The sequence below is a fragment of the Channa argus genome, chromosome 17 (genome assembly GCF_033026475.1).
Source record: "Channa argus isolate prfri chromosome 17, Channa argus male v1.0, whole genome shotgun sequence".
Lineage (NCBI taxonomy): Eukaryota > Metazoa > Chordata > Actinopteri > Anabantiformes > Channidae > Channa > Channa argus.
The window spans coordinates 9,229,278-9,247,146 of record NC_090213.1 but is presented as its reverse complement, the minus strand read 5'-3'; the positions used below and the strand labels follow the sequence as shown (position 1 = coordinate 9,247,146).

General features: G+C 37.0%; 1 protein-coding gene across 18 annotated transcripts in view; it reads right to left on the bottom strand.

The window, feature by feature from the left end:
- The window catches only part of otofa (otoferlin a), a 61,021-nt gene that overhangs the window by 16,891 nt on the left and 26,261 nt on the right, over window positions 1-17,869 (bottom strand). For all 18 annotated transcript variants that reach the window (XM_067482462.1, XM_067482458.1, XM_067482453.1 and 15 more), the window contains 14 exons: window positions 9,632-9,705; window positions 9,035-9,161; window positions 8,707-8,761; window positions 8,299-8,430; window positions 6,854-6,916; window positions 6,337-6,421; window positions 5,983-6,142; window positions 5,692-5,878; window positions 4,301-4,487; window positions 3,611-3,834; window positions 2,039-2,147; window positions 1,755-1,941; window positions 1,369-1,489; window positions 234-334 (listed from right to left, as the gene is read on the bottom strand). In XM_067482462.1, the coding sequence (XP_067338563.1) occupies window positions 234-334; window positions 1,369-1,489; window positions 1,755-1,941; window positions 2,039-2,147; window positions 3,611-3,834; window positions 4,301-4,487; window positions 5,692-5,878; window positions 5,983-6,142; window positions 6,337-6,421; window positions 6,854-6,916; window positions 8,299-8,430; window positions 8,707-8,761; window positions 9,035-9,161; window positions 9,632-9,705 (1,812 nt within the window). The remainder of the gene's footprint in view (window positions 1-233; window positions 335-1,368; window positions 1,490-1,754; window positions 1,942-2,038; window positions 2,148-3,610; window positions 3,835-4,300; window positions 4,488-5,691; window positions 5,879-5,982; window positions 6,143-6,336; window positions 6,422-6,853; window positions 6,917-8,298; window positions 8,431-8,706; window positions 8,762-9,034; window positions 9,162-9,631; window positions 9,706-17,869) is intronic.

Here is a 17,869-nt window from a genome sequence, read left to right as displayed (position 1 = left end):
TATCCTTAGAACGAAGACAATGGCTGTTTTTATTGTAGAGAGCTGCTACACTCTTACAGGTTGATGAAAATTGCAGAGGCCAATAGTTTGTAATGGAAAAAACAACAACAATAAACATAAAAATGGCTTTTAGGTATCACAAAATTTAAGGACTTCTAATTGTTTTAGCACTGTCATTATAAGGTGACCACTGAGTCACAAGACAAATTGATATTATTATGTACGCAGCTTGCCTGCAGCCGACACTAAGCTCCTCCAGCACTCCTCTGAGTCTGCGTTCTGGAAAGGCCTTTTCCGTCTTCATGATCTCCTGAACATCATTTAAACCCTCTTCCTGTCAAGATACAAAAACATTACTGGAGCTTAGCATAAGACAAGTTGTCTACACATACCAGTGGCTGTACAATATGTTAGTATATTTACTGAAGCATTAACCTTCAGCAGAATTGTAATTGTACTTAAGGTTAAGTGTTTTACAGTACTTTGTACTCCACTAGATTTTAGAGACAGCTTTGATTACGACTAGGGCTATTTTACAAATTCAGAAAATATGATGCATTGTTATAGATTCAACTAGCTAGTCATAATTTTGCCTCAATTAGCATTAAAAAGGTAGTTACAATGTAACCAATCACTAATAATATAATACAAATCAATAATTCAGTATAAATTACAATATAACACTCACATAAGGACAAAAAATTATGTTACAAGTTTACCATATAACTTTAAATTCTGAAATGTGGACTTCAAACTAAATATTTTTATATTACATTATTGATGATTTTGCTTTAACAACAAGAATGCTGTCACCTCTAGCACCTATACAATATAACGTGTACTAGCGTTTTTTGTAAATTTACGGTAAATCAAGACACATACTATATATTGTAAATGTAAATATGTTTGATAACTTGAATCAGCTTATATTACTAAAAATCAGCAGCTTTTTGCCTGTCCCTTCAGGGGTCCCCACAGCGGAACGTGTTCTGCATGTTGATTTTGGTCTGAGTTTTTACACCAGATGCCACTCCTGCTGCGACCCTCTCAGTTTTATCTGGACTCGGGACCTGCACCAAGGTTGCCCTTGGTCATTGCATGGGGCCAAGCCTGGTGCATTGGGATTCGAACCTGCATCCCAACCCAATGCTCTACCAGTGAGTCACCGGGCCCCCAATCAGCCTGATCACTATTATTTTTGATATATTAATTTTTTTTAATTATTTTGTTCTGTCAATTGTTTTGTGCCTTAATGCAAGTGATTCTTATCCTATATCATCACTTTTTATTTAAAGCACATCAGAGGTAACCTATAACCAATCCAGTCACCTTTAGTTTCCACATGTAGGAAAAAAAAAGAATACACACCAGTTTGTCAGCAATTTTGTCCATCATGTTGGAGTTGTAGAGTCGTCTTCTTTGGTCTTGCCACCAGCTTTTAATGTAGACACATGGCTTCTTTTCAAAGTAGGGAAGATGGAAGTAGTTCCTGTTATATAGAAAACAATATCAAGCAACCACAACCTGTCATATTCAATACAGAAATAACTCTGGAAAATTTAAGGAAAGACTTGTAAAAGTAATTTTAAAAGTTATCATTAAAATACCACAGCAAAAAGTCTGCTGAAGTTGTTGATATGTAAAGCACTAATTTTAGTTTTTCTAGTTTCTAGTTTATTAATATTGCCTTATAGTTTATTATTTATTTTTTCAACGAAAGTAATTTAACAATCCTGTGACCCTCAACCTCTGACCTATCGGTGATGAAAGGCTTCATGAGAGGAGTGGAAGAGACTGAGACCAGGTCCCCGTCCTCGTCTGCTTCATCCTCACTGGAGTTCTGGATGAGCTCATTCTCCTCCTGTTCACTCTCGCTGTCTTTCTTTTTCTTCTTTGTCGATGAAGGCTTGCTTACGCCATCTATCTGGTTCCCATAGTTACCTGTTACATAGCAGAGCATGTACCAGGTTGTTAAGTTAATACTTTTAATTTGTGGGGTGGAGGTTATTATTAACAGGATTAGGAGGGTTTTGTTTACCTATTGTGATTTCAAAACTAATCGCTTTGTCACCAATCTTTCTGTCAATCATTGTGGCCTCCAGAAAGGAACCAAAGAGGAAGAACTCCTCCATTTTCCCTGTGGCACTCTGATGGAGGGAGGAGAAGGGAAATAGAGACATTAGAACATTTTATTGGACTCAGAGCTGCATTCATTTTAATGTATAATGCAGTAGCGTGTAGCAGAATTACCACAGGAGCTGTTTCTTCAAAATTAACTACAAACATAAAATGTATCTGTCTCTTCTCTGACTTACTGAGCCAATTATTGTAAGTGCACTAATTTCCACCACATGCTTTGCTCTATGAAGTTTATTCAATTTATCATGTGGCTGGTATTAGGCATTAATCCTTCTCAGTAGCACTTTAAAAATAATGTTTGCAACCAATAAACAAAACTCTTCCCAGCCAATACAGTTTTAGCCAGTTGTGGCCCAAATACAATACATGTACAAACACAAAACTGCGCCAATAAAAATTCTGGCCTAAAATGGCACAGATGCATTCTTGTCCATGTAAAAAATGTTTACTTAGGCTAGTATTTTTTACACATTGTCACAGCCCCTTATGTCCCATGATTACGATTTAAAGGGTACTGTAGTCCTAATTAAGTGGACATCAACATATCCATCCACCATCTTAATCACATATCCTGTGTAGGGTCATGGGGGGGCTGGAGCCTATCCCAGCTGTCATAGGGCAAGAGAAGGGTACACCCTAGACAGAGAGACATACACAGACACACAACCATTAACATCTTCAGGCAATTGAGAGTCACCAATTAACCTAACATGCACGCCTTAGGACTGTGGCATGAAGCTGGAGTACCCACGCAAGTATGGAGACAAAATGCACACCACCTGGCTGGGGACACAAACCCGCAACCTTCTAGCTGTGAGGTGGCAGCATTAACCACTCAACCACCATGTTTTAAATCAACATATGGTAGACTTAATTAATAATCTTTTATCCAATAAAGTGACTTAATATCTTAACAAAACATTAAATGTTAAAGTGACTTGAATCCAAGCAGTTTAGTTCTCCAGTTGTGTTCAGATTAGAGTTGGATACATGTGTCTTATAAGCAAGAATCTGAAACATCTACTCAAAATGATCAGATGAAAGCAATCTGGATTGAGCTTTAAGTCCTGTAATGTAGCTTTACAGAATTTCTTTAAATAGTATTATTTCCTCCAATCTTAAAGCACAGTGATGTACTTCACATGTGGCACAGACTCGTGCTGGCATGAATGAGAGATGCTCTCAGGAGAGCTGTTTATACGGCCAAGAGGTCGAACAGCCGGCAAGCTAGACCTGAAGCACCGCATCTAATGCTTCTGATTTCCCTAATGGGCACTTAACTCTGTATATGCCAATTTAATTGTGGATTTTGGTATTACCTTGTTTATTGTGGTGTCAAGAGAGGTCAAATAGCTTTCTATTCCTCAAGTACTTCCACTTTACAAAATCATGACTTTAAACAGAAAAAATTACACACACACACAAAAAATAAACCCAAACATTTAACCAAACTGTTAAAGAGCCAAGTCACCTCTGAGATGTTGGAGATTGTCTCCACTTGAACCTCAGTGGAGCTCAGGATCTCAGGTGAAGTGGTATCCAGAATCTCCACAGCGATTGAAAGTAGGAGACGGGCTCTGAAGGACACACCTTCTCCAAGTCCTTCATTCAGGTCCTGGTGCTCATCCATCAGGGTGTACTGACGAGTGGAACCGTACATGTTGACCCAGGCTGGTCCCAGGGTGGGCAGGAACCCTGCAGATGGTACAAAGCAAAGAAAGGTCTGTAAGTGACAATTTGTTTTGGGTCTTTCAACACATATTCACATTCAATACATCCAGTGCACCATTGCGCTAAACAAACAGTTTTTTGTCATTTGCAATTTTTTGTACTGTAATTTAAACTTCATGCAAAAAAAGCAACCAAAAATGTTTTTTGTTAATTCTCATGTGCTATATGTCCTTCAATTAATCATACACAGTACCTTGTTTAAATATGTGGTAATATATGAAATTATTGCTGATTGTCATTTGAATGTCATTAAATTGATTCAGCCACTAACAGGGGGTCAGGCCTGTCCTGTGGATTATTTTACAAATCTAGCACAACTAATTATTAAATACAATAGATAGTTAAGAAGGTTGGACTAATTAATAAACCTGACAGCTTATCCTTGGTAAAAAGACAAACCGCTTCTACCCCGCTGTGTGTTGGGACTTACCTTTATCGCCTTCATTTGATATCTTGCGTAGGTCAATAAAGTGGGTCCCTATGGCGACATCATTGACCTTATCCGAGTCTCGTATTTGGACCTTCAGACGTTTGCAAAGTGGGGGGAACAGCTCGGTGAAGATGACCTGTTCATTCCAGATTGGTTCATAACTGCTTTTCTGTACAGAAGTCTTCCCCTGGAGAAAGAATAACACTGAATTCACAGAGCAGGAAAGGACAATATGATGAGCTACATCTTACAAAGATGAATATACTGTTACTTTAATAACATGGGCTTTAAAAGAGGCAAAACAGGGACATTGGGAAAATCATTGGTTAGGATCATATGTGAATTGCTAAAGCGATACAGTAAGTTTACTTTTTTCAAGTCTACAGTAAAATAAGACATGATGATAGTACTGAATGGGTTTTGCTTGCTGTAATTGTTACTTGTACATCTCTGCAAAAGTCAAATTCAAAGGCACGGTGAACAAATTCTGTTGTGGCTTAGCAAAAAAGGTTTTTTAAAACACAACAAGGCATTTTTCAGAGAAAAAGGCCTGTATTAGGAAATTATGGAATGATTTCAGCTTCTAATAACATTTTCATTGCGAATATGGGCATGTAGTGTAACTACTGTATAACAATACAATTGAAAATGTGTGAAATGTTTTCCAAGCAACCACAGCTCTATCCACTATGATGGACCTGTCCACAGGGCAATATGGGGAATTAAGGATGAGGTGCAGTTATTGATCCTACCCCTTGCAGAGCTATGTGCAGGGTGGTCCCTGAGGACTTAAAGATCAGGGCTAACCACACTGTAGCTGTGGCCTTTTGCTAAGTTTTTTGGCTAAATCTCCACAAATGGGAAAACACTGCATTACCATACTATAAACTTTGACTGTGACAAAATTTCACTTAAAGACACTTAAAGCAAACTAGTGGTAAGGTTCAACAACAAAAGTTTGGTTGGATGTGACATTTATCTTTTTGTTCTTGTTTATTGATTATTGCTTTGATGTTATAGGGGTTCAATGTGTGAAATGGATGTACAGTACGCTTGTTTTAATGCTTGTATGTATAAGTAAGTAAATCTAACAGAACTGTTTATTTGCAACTGTATGGGGCAAAAGCTACAATATATAAAACAAGAGTAAAAGTTTAATAATTTCTAGACAAAAAAATGTCTATTTTTCCTCTTTAATGATATTCAATGTAGATTAGATCATCTATTTGAGCACTTTTAAGTCTTATAAATTCATATAAGACTGTGTGCACAGTCCAGCCCGCAGTGTATTTTAGATGTGCAGCAATAATCCCTAAGGATAGTGAGAACAGTGAGAACAGCCGCTAGAAACTGGCAAACAACAGCAGAGAGCAGGATGTGCAGGGAGTTACTTTCTGTCCAGCAAACTGCACTTGAACATAGGGGTCCACCAGGTCTCGATTTTCTCCTATGAAGGCTTTTTTCACATTAGCCATGATGGTAGTGTTCATTTTTGGTAGACCCTCAGCGCGATAGATCTTCACATAAAACCTTGCCCACTGCCTCTCTGCTGGGATACCCTCTGGAAGCAGAAGGTTCCTGAAGACAGATAGTAATGGATCTTTGGCTTTTAAAATGAAAAACTTGACCACAACATCAACTCAAATTCATCTGATAGAGGTACATCAGTACAAGCTCATTACCCCTCTATTTCATCTTCATCCGTCTCGTTGGCCTTGTGTGGGGTCTTAATGTTGTCCCCCTTGCCGACAACAGCAATATCACACTTTATATATCCTTTACATCCCACTGTGATGTCATCTGGATCAGAAAGCATGGCCCATTTATGGTAGAACTGGTGTTCTGAGATAGATATCAATCAGACAGTCTGTCATTAAATTAGGTTAATCAATTTTCTCCTGTATTTCCACTGTCAAACAGGCAGCTTTCGTGCAATTGATATTTCATAATTTAAATTTTTAGATGAATTGTAATGAGATACATTTAGAACTACACATGCAGTTATTATATTGTTATCAAAGCTTCAGCACTTTTACCAGTCTGAGAATAAACAGTCCCAACGTCCATCTTGAAGGTTCCAACCAAAGTTCCACTCCGGAGAAGGTTTTTAGAATGAATAACCTGTTTAGACAGAATTGAGAAGAAAACATTAACACAAAGCTCATATTGGGTTCACTGAAAATGCACCAAATAAATGCTATGTAGGGACAGAAGGTTATTCATTGGTTTCTGTGAATATATAACTAGTGACTCAAGCCTTCATCAGCGATATCATCATTGTAGCTTGAGGCTGCAGTAAAATCTATGCTTCTTTATACCACAAAGTAAAAGGAGTTATATTATTTTCATAATCACAATTTAGTCTCATTAAAATGTACAATTACGTAGGAAGTTGGTTTTAAAATCACTCTAATCTTAATTTTTAGGTACGAAATTTCAATAATGTAAAAAACAAATGTCACAACCATTTACCTAAACATGTTTCAAAAGGAAGAAGTAGTTTTTTAGATCAATGTTCAATAGTGTGTACTTCTGTGTTTACACGTTACTTACTGAGAGCTTGATGATCTTGTCAAACATGACATGAGGAGGAACGTGGAAGTCAAAGACAAAATACTGCCAGAGAAAAGAAAAAGTATGCTCATTAAAATGAATTTTTGTGTTGCTGTTGGACTGGATAATATCAATACAGAGTTCAATTAAAGAACATGATCTCTTCAAATTCATGTCAGGTAGCAGAAGTTGTTCAGAAAAAGTCTACACTGTTTTTATGTGAACAGAGTCAGCACATAACTGATCACTGAGTCAGTGAAATTTAAAAGATGAGAGACTAACCAGGTAATGGCTGATGTACTTTGCCAAAATGTAACCAAAGGCTGTGTTGATAGAGAAGACAAGGAGTAACAGCCAAGATGCAACACTGAAACTGCATGGGGGGGTGGGGGGGCAAACCTAAGCCTACACCTAGTTTAAAAACAACGTGCTTTTACTTAATACAAATGTTTCCTCGTCATCTAAAGAAAAAATACTGTTAAGGAATGTATAAAAACAATTAGGTCAAAAAATCTAAATAGTATCAGTTCAAAAGTTTGGATCCCCCTTGATAAAATAATTAAAAATAATAACAATTTCTGACGAAAGTACATTTGTAGTAGCTCATTATGCATTAAATATTTCGTTGATGAAAACACTTATACACTTCAAATAAGGGGATGCAAACTTTTTCACCCAAATGTAAGTCACTTCCACCCGATGCAGGATGCATTTTCATCACTACTGACAAATATTTGCCATTAAGAAGGTTTCTCTGGTGTTTATGAACACTTCCCCCACCTGCCTAGGTGTAACTTTTGGTATTTTGAAGTTAACAGTATATATTAGAACATTAGAGCATAAAAGAGCAAACTCTATTTTGCAATTTACTTTGAGCAAGACACTGTTCAATAAACTAAAAAATCTTCCTGGGTGAGCCAAATTAGTAAAACGGCACAAAGCCAATGTTGAAACACCCACACTCAGAAAGCTGATGAGCTACATTTGCTAAAATAAAATACAATTGTTCTTTTATTATTATTCAAGCCAACTGTTTATGAAGTAACATTTTCAAATACTGACATCAGATGTACACTGTAATGTATGTAAAGTACAAGGAACTCTGGAAAAATACCTGCAGTGTTTTTGCTACCTTGAAAGCTGAGCAGTCATCTAACTGGCTAACGTTATTTTAATTTTATTGTCAATCTGCATCAACAACAAGGCTCAGAAGAACCTCAGTATTGGCCAGAATGTAATTTACCACCGTTTGTCACAACTAGCATATCACATTACTTAAGAAATTGTATCAGCCTTGGCAATAAAAGTATTTATATTGGAAAAACAATATATGAAGAATGTGAGGGACAAAGTGAAGCTGACATACAGAAGTAAAAAGTCATTTTTACTACAGAAAAACCCCATCATTGCTTTCTTGTAGTGCAATGTTTTTTAAAAAGCCTCACTTCATTGTAGTATGGGCAGTTGGTGGACTCCTTCATAGATGTGTACTTTTTGTCATCTCCAATCTCCACACACACCACAGGGTCCATGTTGAGGCCTAACAGCTGCCGAGCCTCGATCACTGTGATGCTTATCTGATGGGAGAAAGACATCAGATTAAACAAACTAACTCTTTGCAAAGTGTGATGCAACCAGTAGCAATGCCACTTTCATTAATCATGCAACTTTACAGTAATTAGGAGGAGGATGGTTCAAAGACAATCTAAGACCAGTCTCAGCACATGTGGACAGAAGATACACAGTGATACCCATCATACCCATTAATCTGCATACACTTGTATTTGTAGATATACAGAACCTGTACAATTACAAATGCATAGAAAAACACTTATAAACAACCACAAACACACCTGATAATCCACTGGTCGTCCAGAGCTTGGCTCCATCTTGATATCTGGCTTTGACCTGAAGGCAAACAGCACAATCCGTAATATTGTACAGTTGACTGACATTCACTGGTGCTCCCTCATTATATGCACTGTTAGACAACGGGGGCATAAACAAATTCCAGTATAACATTACTCTCATTTTTCAAATTATTCTGAGGCATCAATAGACTTACTGAAGTCATAAAGGCTGCATGCCTTAATCTCCTCTGTACATGTGAACATGCATACAAATATACATATTTGACTCCACTATTCTATCATATGTGCAGTATGTATCAGATTATAAGACCTCTTATTGGAGACATTAGTGGTGACCGCGGTGACAGAGGCCAGAGATATGGTGTCTGGTTCCATTGTTCCAGCTAGACGAATCGCCTTCCTGTCCAGGTCCTCCATGTCCAGGATTGCTGGCTCATCTGGACAATTGAAATCAAACAAAACAACAATTAAATATTAACACTTCAATTAGTGCTAGTAATCCTTTGTATAGTATTTTTCAAGCAGTAATTAACACTAAAGCTTAAAAGTACTTTCTATATTCTATATACTTACATAATTCCACAGCATTTAAGCCTAGATGTGAATAAATAATGATTAATTCACTAATGCCCTGCTAGATTCTTTACAGTATGATTTTTTTAAGGCTTGACATCAATTAGACCTCAGTTTTTGGAAATGAAATTTACACACAGAGTAGTTTAACAGTTAATGTTTGGCTATTTTGTTTTGCTGGAGGTGTGTTGTGTGGGAGGCGTGGACTGCGAGTAGGCCATTTTTTGCTGTTGCTTTTGTGATCAAATTCTTGTTTAAATAGAAATTCAAGTAAATAAAATAATTATAAGATTGTTAATATGAGGTAAATCAGGCCTTGTTTTGTGTGTTTTACCTCCTTTCTTGTGATCGTCCTTAGAGATCTTGATCTTTCCGAGCTTCATGGCTGAAAAAACCCCCTTGCCCGCTCTGGTGGAGTAGAGACGGGGAAGAGAGGAAAGGGAATGAATATCATGAAAGTAAACTTGAGTCTGAGTTCTCGTCTCCTAAAATTAATTCCTTAGCACTGATAACTCAGACCCTCAGGGCAGAGTGATTCAAATTAAGTGCTGAACTTGACTTCAGTAGAAAACACTACTGGTTTCTCATGGACATAATCAAAATGCAACCCAAAACCTTAACATTCATTTATCATGGACATGGACTTTGTAACTTGGCTAAACATTCAATTGCAGTAGGATTACCCCCCCCTCCCAATCACCACCAGCACCACTAATTCTCCAGACCCTCAATCACAAGAGTATCCAGTGTCTCCACATTGATATTATCTGGATCACATATCACCGCAACAACAAAGAGCTTGTGATGTCATCAGCGGGGCGACAAATGAGGGGTCTTAATAATTAAAAATGAGTGTGAGTGTCCAATTTGCTGCGGATATGGATACATGTCAGGAAATTAATGAATAGGAACGTTTTCCTTTATTTTCTTGAAGCATTCGGAGTGGAGTGTATCAGAGTTTAATTTCTCCTTTGATCTTACCCCTGCTGCCCGAGCATTAACTTTCTACATCATTTCAAGGAATATGAAAAACTGGATGGTTTTAAGGAAATGCATGTAGGCATTTTATCTGATAGGTTATTTGCTAAGTCCCAAGAGACATTGAAAAGTAAAATATGATTAATAGGGGCAAAAAAGAACAACCGTAGAACCCCTCATCAATAAAGTTAAAAAGCTTTTCCAGCCAAATCCAATAAAAAAAAAAAAATGGTTAAATATATGCTTTTTAGATTTCCAGCCTCCATCGTATTTATTACACAATGTGATGGCATGTCCTGCTGATGGGAAGGATTTCTGAAGTGATGGACCATGCTTGGATTTGGAAAAGACCCTAAATGCCAGATGTGTTTAATGCAGTGCAGACTGACTAACTGTTGAACAAAAAGAACCAATTTGACAACACATTCAGCAACATTTTCACACTACAGCTCCTGAAACATTACATCTGAAAAGATTGCCGATTTATTCAATCTTAAAATAATTTTAGCTGGGCTACGTCTGTTTGTTGTCTCTAGATTCACAAGTCACCAAAAGAAATACTTTTCCATACATACCACATAAAAGTCACCACTGCTCCACAACGTGATCAGGTCACAAACAATCCACCCCTAGCTGCTTTTAGTTTAAACTATATTTCCATGTTCTTCCTCTGGTTACAAGTGTAGGTGAACAGACCGAGCAGGCTGACAACAGTTTGACGGAAATGCAATGGGAGGGGGAGGGGGAGGGGGGGTGGTGGTGGGGGGGGGTGGAGGTAGAAGGGTGGAGATGCAAAGAGAAGAAGAAGAGGGAAACAAAGAAGGGGTGGGGCTCTACACACCACCATAGAAGATGAGAATCCTAATGAGACGGTGGCAATAAGGTCTGACACCTCTGTGCTTTCATTAGACAGGATACAGACCGGAAATGAGCAGAGCAAGAGAAAGGGGGATAACATGCAGCAATCTTATTAGATTGTCTTCTCCAGTTCTATTCCATCACACTACTTTTATGTAAACTTCCGAAAGAGCAGATATTATTTACATAATGGCAACAATGGTACTATTCAGGGAGCCTTACAGTACATAGCTGACTTTAGGCTACTGAACATATATCCAATTCTGTCAATTTTAGTGAGGACAATCTCTCTTTGATTTAGGACGTTGGCCATGAAACTCTATTCAGTAAGGACAGTGACATCTAATGCAAAGAAGAAAGTTATTAGAAAGGGAAGTAAATAAACAAAGCCATCAAATATTATACCTACTTGTCTTTCACTCCCTTTACTCTCAATTCCTTTCCCTTGCTGAACTGAGTTAAAATATGAAGGAAGGAAAAACATCAGAGAAAATTGCTTGCAGCAGGAGGCCATGTCTGAATTCAAAATGAGAAAATCTTAAACCATGAATAATGAACCTTTAAAGGTTGCACTTTTTTAACAAGCCACCCCTCTATGGAGAATTAACGATGATATGTAACCTTCAAAGATGTCAGTGAGAAAGCAGAGACGGTTCACAAGTGGGGTTTCCAATTATCAAAATGAAGATATGCAAAAGAACTCTGTATTTTAGAAGGTTAGAAAGTGTCAAACTTTACAAGAAAACGCAACGTAATGGCAACTTGAGAACCAGATTGTTTTCTCCTACCTTTTTTTCCTTTGATCTGAAATAGGAGACCAGAAATGCATCAGTGACTATTCGCCACTTGAATAGTATCATCTAAACACTGCACATCAAACACACACACAAAAACCCTCAATCAGAACTGAAGCTCATTCAAGCTTTGTACAGATAACAAGCTCACTGTTGTTTACAATTCCAGCTACTGCATATTTAAAAAGCAGAGAACTCAAGGAACATATATACTTGGGATGCACACATCAAGCAGCGGAATAAGGAGCAGTGGATGACAAACTGGCTATGAAATTGCATCAAAGTTTACTTTTGCCTCCAGTTTAGCATTCAACCACTAATAGCAGAGTCACTGTCTCAATCTGTCTGATTTGCAGAGGATACTTTGAAAGATATTTCTGTGGACTTCCCAGGATGCATTTTGCGCCAACTAGCAGCAATGGCAGTGATGTAAGGAGAGTTAAAAGCACTAATTTTCTCAGGGGAGAAATGCTTTATATTTCAAATCTGTTGTCTGTTTATTCAAATAATGCAACAAAAAAGATTAAGTGTGTCTTTAAGGAGGTCTCTAAAATGATTGAGACACACCATTGATTAGAACCTGAGGCAGGAGCAGCTACAGTAATCTGAAATCTCAGATGTCTCTAATGTATGTACCAGTTTGATACAGAACGTACCAGATCTCCATGTAAAAAACAGCAGAAAACTGCGGAAATGTCATTTTGCTAAATGAGAAATCAGAAATTCCTTTTATAATCCAACATTATGTTGCAGACATTAAAAACACTATTTTAGCAATTACACAAATTCATCTGGAAGAAAAGTTGGGCTCCGTGTTTTGCACAGATCCATTTTTTAAATTAACTTTGCCCCTCACAGTACAGTAGGATACAGACTCAGCTGAGGGGCTTTTATCAGCAAGAATACTGCTGTTATTAGAAAAACATTGATCGTGTTGCCCGCTATACTTCCAGCTTGAACTTGAGTTCCAATAGTTAAACACATATCCAAAATATGTGTACGTGTATGTAAATACCAATTTTCGCTGACATTGTGACATTCACCACTTTGTCACTGCCGTGACCAAGCAAATATAAACAGCTGCCATGTAGCATTGAAGCATTCTACTTCTACTTTGCGAATGTCTGTAACTTAAATGCACATTAAATTCAAACATCAATACAACACTCTGGGTAAGCTGTTAATGTTTGCTGGTCCAAATACTATATATTTTACCCTTTCACTCTTGTGGATTTGTGTGTGTAGGTTTCGCAGATGAATTATTGATACTTAGATTTTTTTTTTTAATTTACAATTGATGGAAAACTTTATTAAACTATTATTAAACCCTTACTTAAAATGTGCTTAGTTCTTTGTATGGGTGTGCACCCACAGGCATTGTGACCAATTGATTTGTTCAATGAAGAACAATACACTACTGTGGCAAATTGTAAAACCTCACACAATGTGTTTTTTTAAATAGGTGAATGTGTTTTAAAACGTTCTTTTGTTGCCGTTATTACTAACATCTGTTTCAAAAGTTATGTACTGTATAGTGCTATATGTGTTGTGAGTGGGGTGATGTTTCCTTTGTGTCTTCATCCTGTTGAACTTTATCACCCACTGCACAAAACAGAAAACCAAACAATAAGGGGAAGATAGAAAATAACCTGGGATTGATCAATAATTCATTGACATATTCTACGTGTTCTGCTCTGGGGGCTTTGCTAAATAGGGCTTTATGAAATACCCTACACACCTGTTCTCTCTCACTCTCTCTCTCTCTCTTTCTCAAACACTTACATGAACTAGATGGTAGATTCCTATATTTTTGTGCTTTCAGCATCAGTGGGATGAAAACTGAATAATCTAGAACCCTCCTGAATCCTGAAAACTCTCCAGTCCTCTTTTAATCCTTTATTTCTTTCCTTGGCCCCCTTCTTCCTCTGCTGCTTAGAGCATGATGTCCTGTTTTTCTAAAAGAAATCAACCTCTACATTAAAGTGACAACAGCAAAAAGAATTAAATGCAACATTATTCTTCTGTGTCATATTAGAATCAGTTTTCAGTATTTTATATTTTTGCCTTTGATTTCGCAACTGTTTGCTCCTTTCTTTAACTATTAGAAGCTTATGCAACTCTAAAGCACTTAAAGCTAAAAAATAATATTTTGAGGCACCATGACCTACATACAACACACAAAACAACACATTGTGTGTTTATTTGTGTGTGTGTGCGTTTACCTGCACATTTACCTGTGTGTTTGTGTGTATGATCTCGGCAATCAATGAAAACATTCTACATAATGCAAACTGTTGACACAATGTGAAACAAAATGATTAGGAGGAAACTGAAGAAAGAGTCCAAAGAGTACCCTGCACTTTTTAAATTTTAATGTTCACTAAAAATAGCCCTCTTGCATTTTTTACTCTGTTATTGCATCAACTGGGCTGGAAAGAGTCTTTAGACAATACAGTGACTCAGGCTTGTTAAATGCTTTTAGAGAAAGAATGTCTCTTTTTAAGATATTTTCCTTTGTTTAATCATTATTACTAATGACAAAATAATCTCCTCTAAGACCTTACTCTTTACAACACCTATCTGTGCCAAACAAACAGATGGTGCAGAAACTGGGATTAACCTCATGAGACATATCTTCATACTGTCACTCGTCAGTTCTCTCATCAGAGCTTCAAGAAAAAAAATTACAAAGAGTGTGCGCAAAGTTGCACCGTACTATCATGCAAGATAAGAACAAGAACCAGTGCAGACAACAACAAAACGCAGAGCAGTCTCTCGAGAGCACACAAGAAAAAAATACCAGATACCAGAAGTGCTTCAATCCAACATTTGTCTTAGTAAAAAACAAAAAAAAAACAGTGCAAAGAACATCTAAGAGAAAAAAACAATACATCCGTGAGCACATTTGAAATATATCTATTTTTAAATAATAATTAATTTTCTTATAAAGATTTTAAAACATTTTCATCTTTGATCTCAAAACTGAAAGGAACACAGCAATGCTTGTGATTGCATGGTGTCAGCAATGTCTCAACTCACTGATCTGAAGATTTTTCATTTGCTAAAAAGGGCTTACTGTGCATTTGAAAGCTGGGAGCTTGCAACAGTGTGCAATAAGTCCATATTATAAGTAAAAACTGAATATATTATTTTGAATATAGTATACTACTATAGTATTCTAATTTAAATACAGTATTTCAGCATTTACAATCTTCCACTTCGGCCATAAATAAATACTAAGGGCTTATTACACCAACACTATTTTAATTTCCTGATATTAACATTTAAAGATTTTTGTGATTATCTTATTTTGCATTTCAAGAAAAATAAAATACTTTTTTTTAAAGAATCACAAAACAAAAGAGGTTCAGTGTACGCAGCATTGTGCATGAAAGCTCTAGGTAATCACAGTTCCTTGAACATGCTAATTTCTTCTATGAACTAAAAATTACATGTATCATTTTGGAACTAAGATGATTAACAAATGCTTCATATTTATTCAATATTTGTAATGGTAAATCTGCCACTCTTTTCATTGTTTCAATTGTATGATGAACCAATAAGATAAATACACATGTAGGTACTGTAGATTTTTTGGCATTCATTAAGAGCTTAAAAAATAACCAGTCTAAAGAATGTCTACATGAGTCTACATGAGTCTACATGAGTAGACTGTGGCATGGCCTTTAATATTGTGTCACCAAATAAAATCATAATAACTATAGCAACACTTGCTTGAGTAAATTATCTTTTTAACAGAACCTTTGCACCGGCCGAACTGTCTCCTTTGAACACAAAATTTGTGATGCAAATGAATCATGCATAGTTAAATATTTATAAAAACACAATCATTATTTACAGCAAAATGTTTCAGTTGGGCAATGCTGATTCATTTATGAATTGTTATAAAAGGGATAAAACCTGTTCTTTAGCCCTGCACCAGTGTTAAAGTAGGATCATGCTCAACCGTAGATCCTCATTTCATCTCATTGTCCCTTGTTTCAGCATTTGATGTTCACAGATCTATTCAGCAGGCTTTTGTTTACTTGCATTAAAAGCATACAGGAGGTTATTTATTTATTAGGAATAACAAAACCCCTGCAAAGATGGCTCATTGTAGTGTTGCAGCACAAAATACGTTACAGCCGCTGTCATTAATCATCCCCCAGTCTCAGAGATGGGAAGGGAGGTAAAAGGGAGGTTGTAGCAGTAGGATGGTGAACTCTGAATGCAATTTCACTCAATTAAGGGTATGAGGAGGAACAAATATGCCTCAAAAAGCAACATATACTACACAAAAACCATACTGTAGAGATTCTTCAGTAGGAAACATGTCTGACCTTTATGCTGCTGGTGATAAACAAATACACACAACTGCACAGGACAATTAGGTAAAAGCAGAAGAACAAGAGCTGAGAATAGGCTGTAGGGAATATACCTAGAGGCCAAACATTTTACGTTCCCTTCTCATCTTCCCTAGAGGCTACAGAATGTAGTCCCAGGTTATCAGCCACGGCAGATTTGTGCTTCCGAAATATGAACCAATACAACTGGCATCAGCATTCAGAACACAATGAAAAGTCTTTACGAAGTATAATTCTGGAAACTTCTCAACAACAGTTAAACTGAGCTGCTGGTAATTTAGGGTATAAAAGATTCTGATGAGAAGTGGCAAGGCTATTAAAAGTTCTTCCACACACAGTCCTATCAACTCTGGCCAACACAGGTGTGAAGTAGATTAGAGATGGATTTCTTGGCTGGCTGGGAAATTATTAGTATTTTCTCAAAACTCATTCCTTTTTTACCTCACAAGACAAAGCCCCTGGAGCAGCCTTACAAAGTCTGACTGACAGCTCTTTGCTACCACACCAGCTACTTGACAGGTGCCCTGAGCAAGCAGCAAGGACAGAGGCTTAGGCAACAAGAAATACTGCATAAATAATAGACGAACATACCTGTACTATATGCTGAATACAGCTTTTAGCCTCATTCATTTAGTGACTACTTTCACCCCACACTTATCGAGCCCTTTACAGTATTTCTCCACAGCAAAACTTTCTTTTGTCTTTGTTGACCAAATCCAAATACTGTATCCGTTATGTAACACCCGTGGGATGCTGTAAACCTTATATTAGTCAACTTTTCTTGCTTTCCTCGGGCTGCTGAGTCTCTTATTGCCAGTTTTTAATTTTATGCTGCAAAACAGCGCAATTTAAGCATTCAATGTGTCATACACACACACACACACACACACAAACATTTTTTTACACACCCATTCAACTTGCAGTGTATTGATGGATTTATGGGTCTGGCTGTGCAGATAGTCTCAGTAAATCAATACCACCCACCAGACAATTTCATATACTATTCCAAAAAACACAACACAACACAACAAGCAAAGCACAAAGGAAGACCTACAGTAACACCAGAGCACAGAGGCAATGAGCAGCTTACAGGGTAGAAGGTATTACAGGTTTAAACCTAGGTTTCTATCTAAGCAGTACCCATGAAATTCATAAAACTCTATCTCATGACACGATTATGACAACAGGTCAATGAAGGATGATTATTTACTGTATTTTGTTTTTACAAAATTAAAATGTTTTAAAACTTTGCATGAACCGTAATCACTGTGCCATATGTATACTGCATGCTCTGCACTGTGATGGCCACATCTGCATAGCTTGTCATAGATAATATTTAATTGGTTTAGCCTTTACATTACTATTTGGCTTGTACTCTCTTAGTGTGGCTGCTCATTTTATTTTGAATTCCTGTAAATAAGCCTCTATGATAACAACAGATGTTACTTAATCTGGACACCATGCAGTCTCTTCTCTTCGATCTCAACCCATTCAATGTTGTGTTTATCACCCATGTTCCTCAGTAGTACTGTTATGTTAATGATCTCTTAGAGTACACCATTAAAATAGTACATCTTA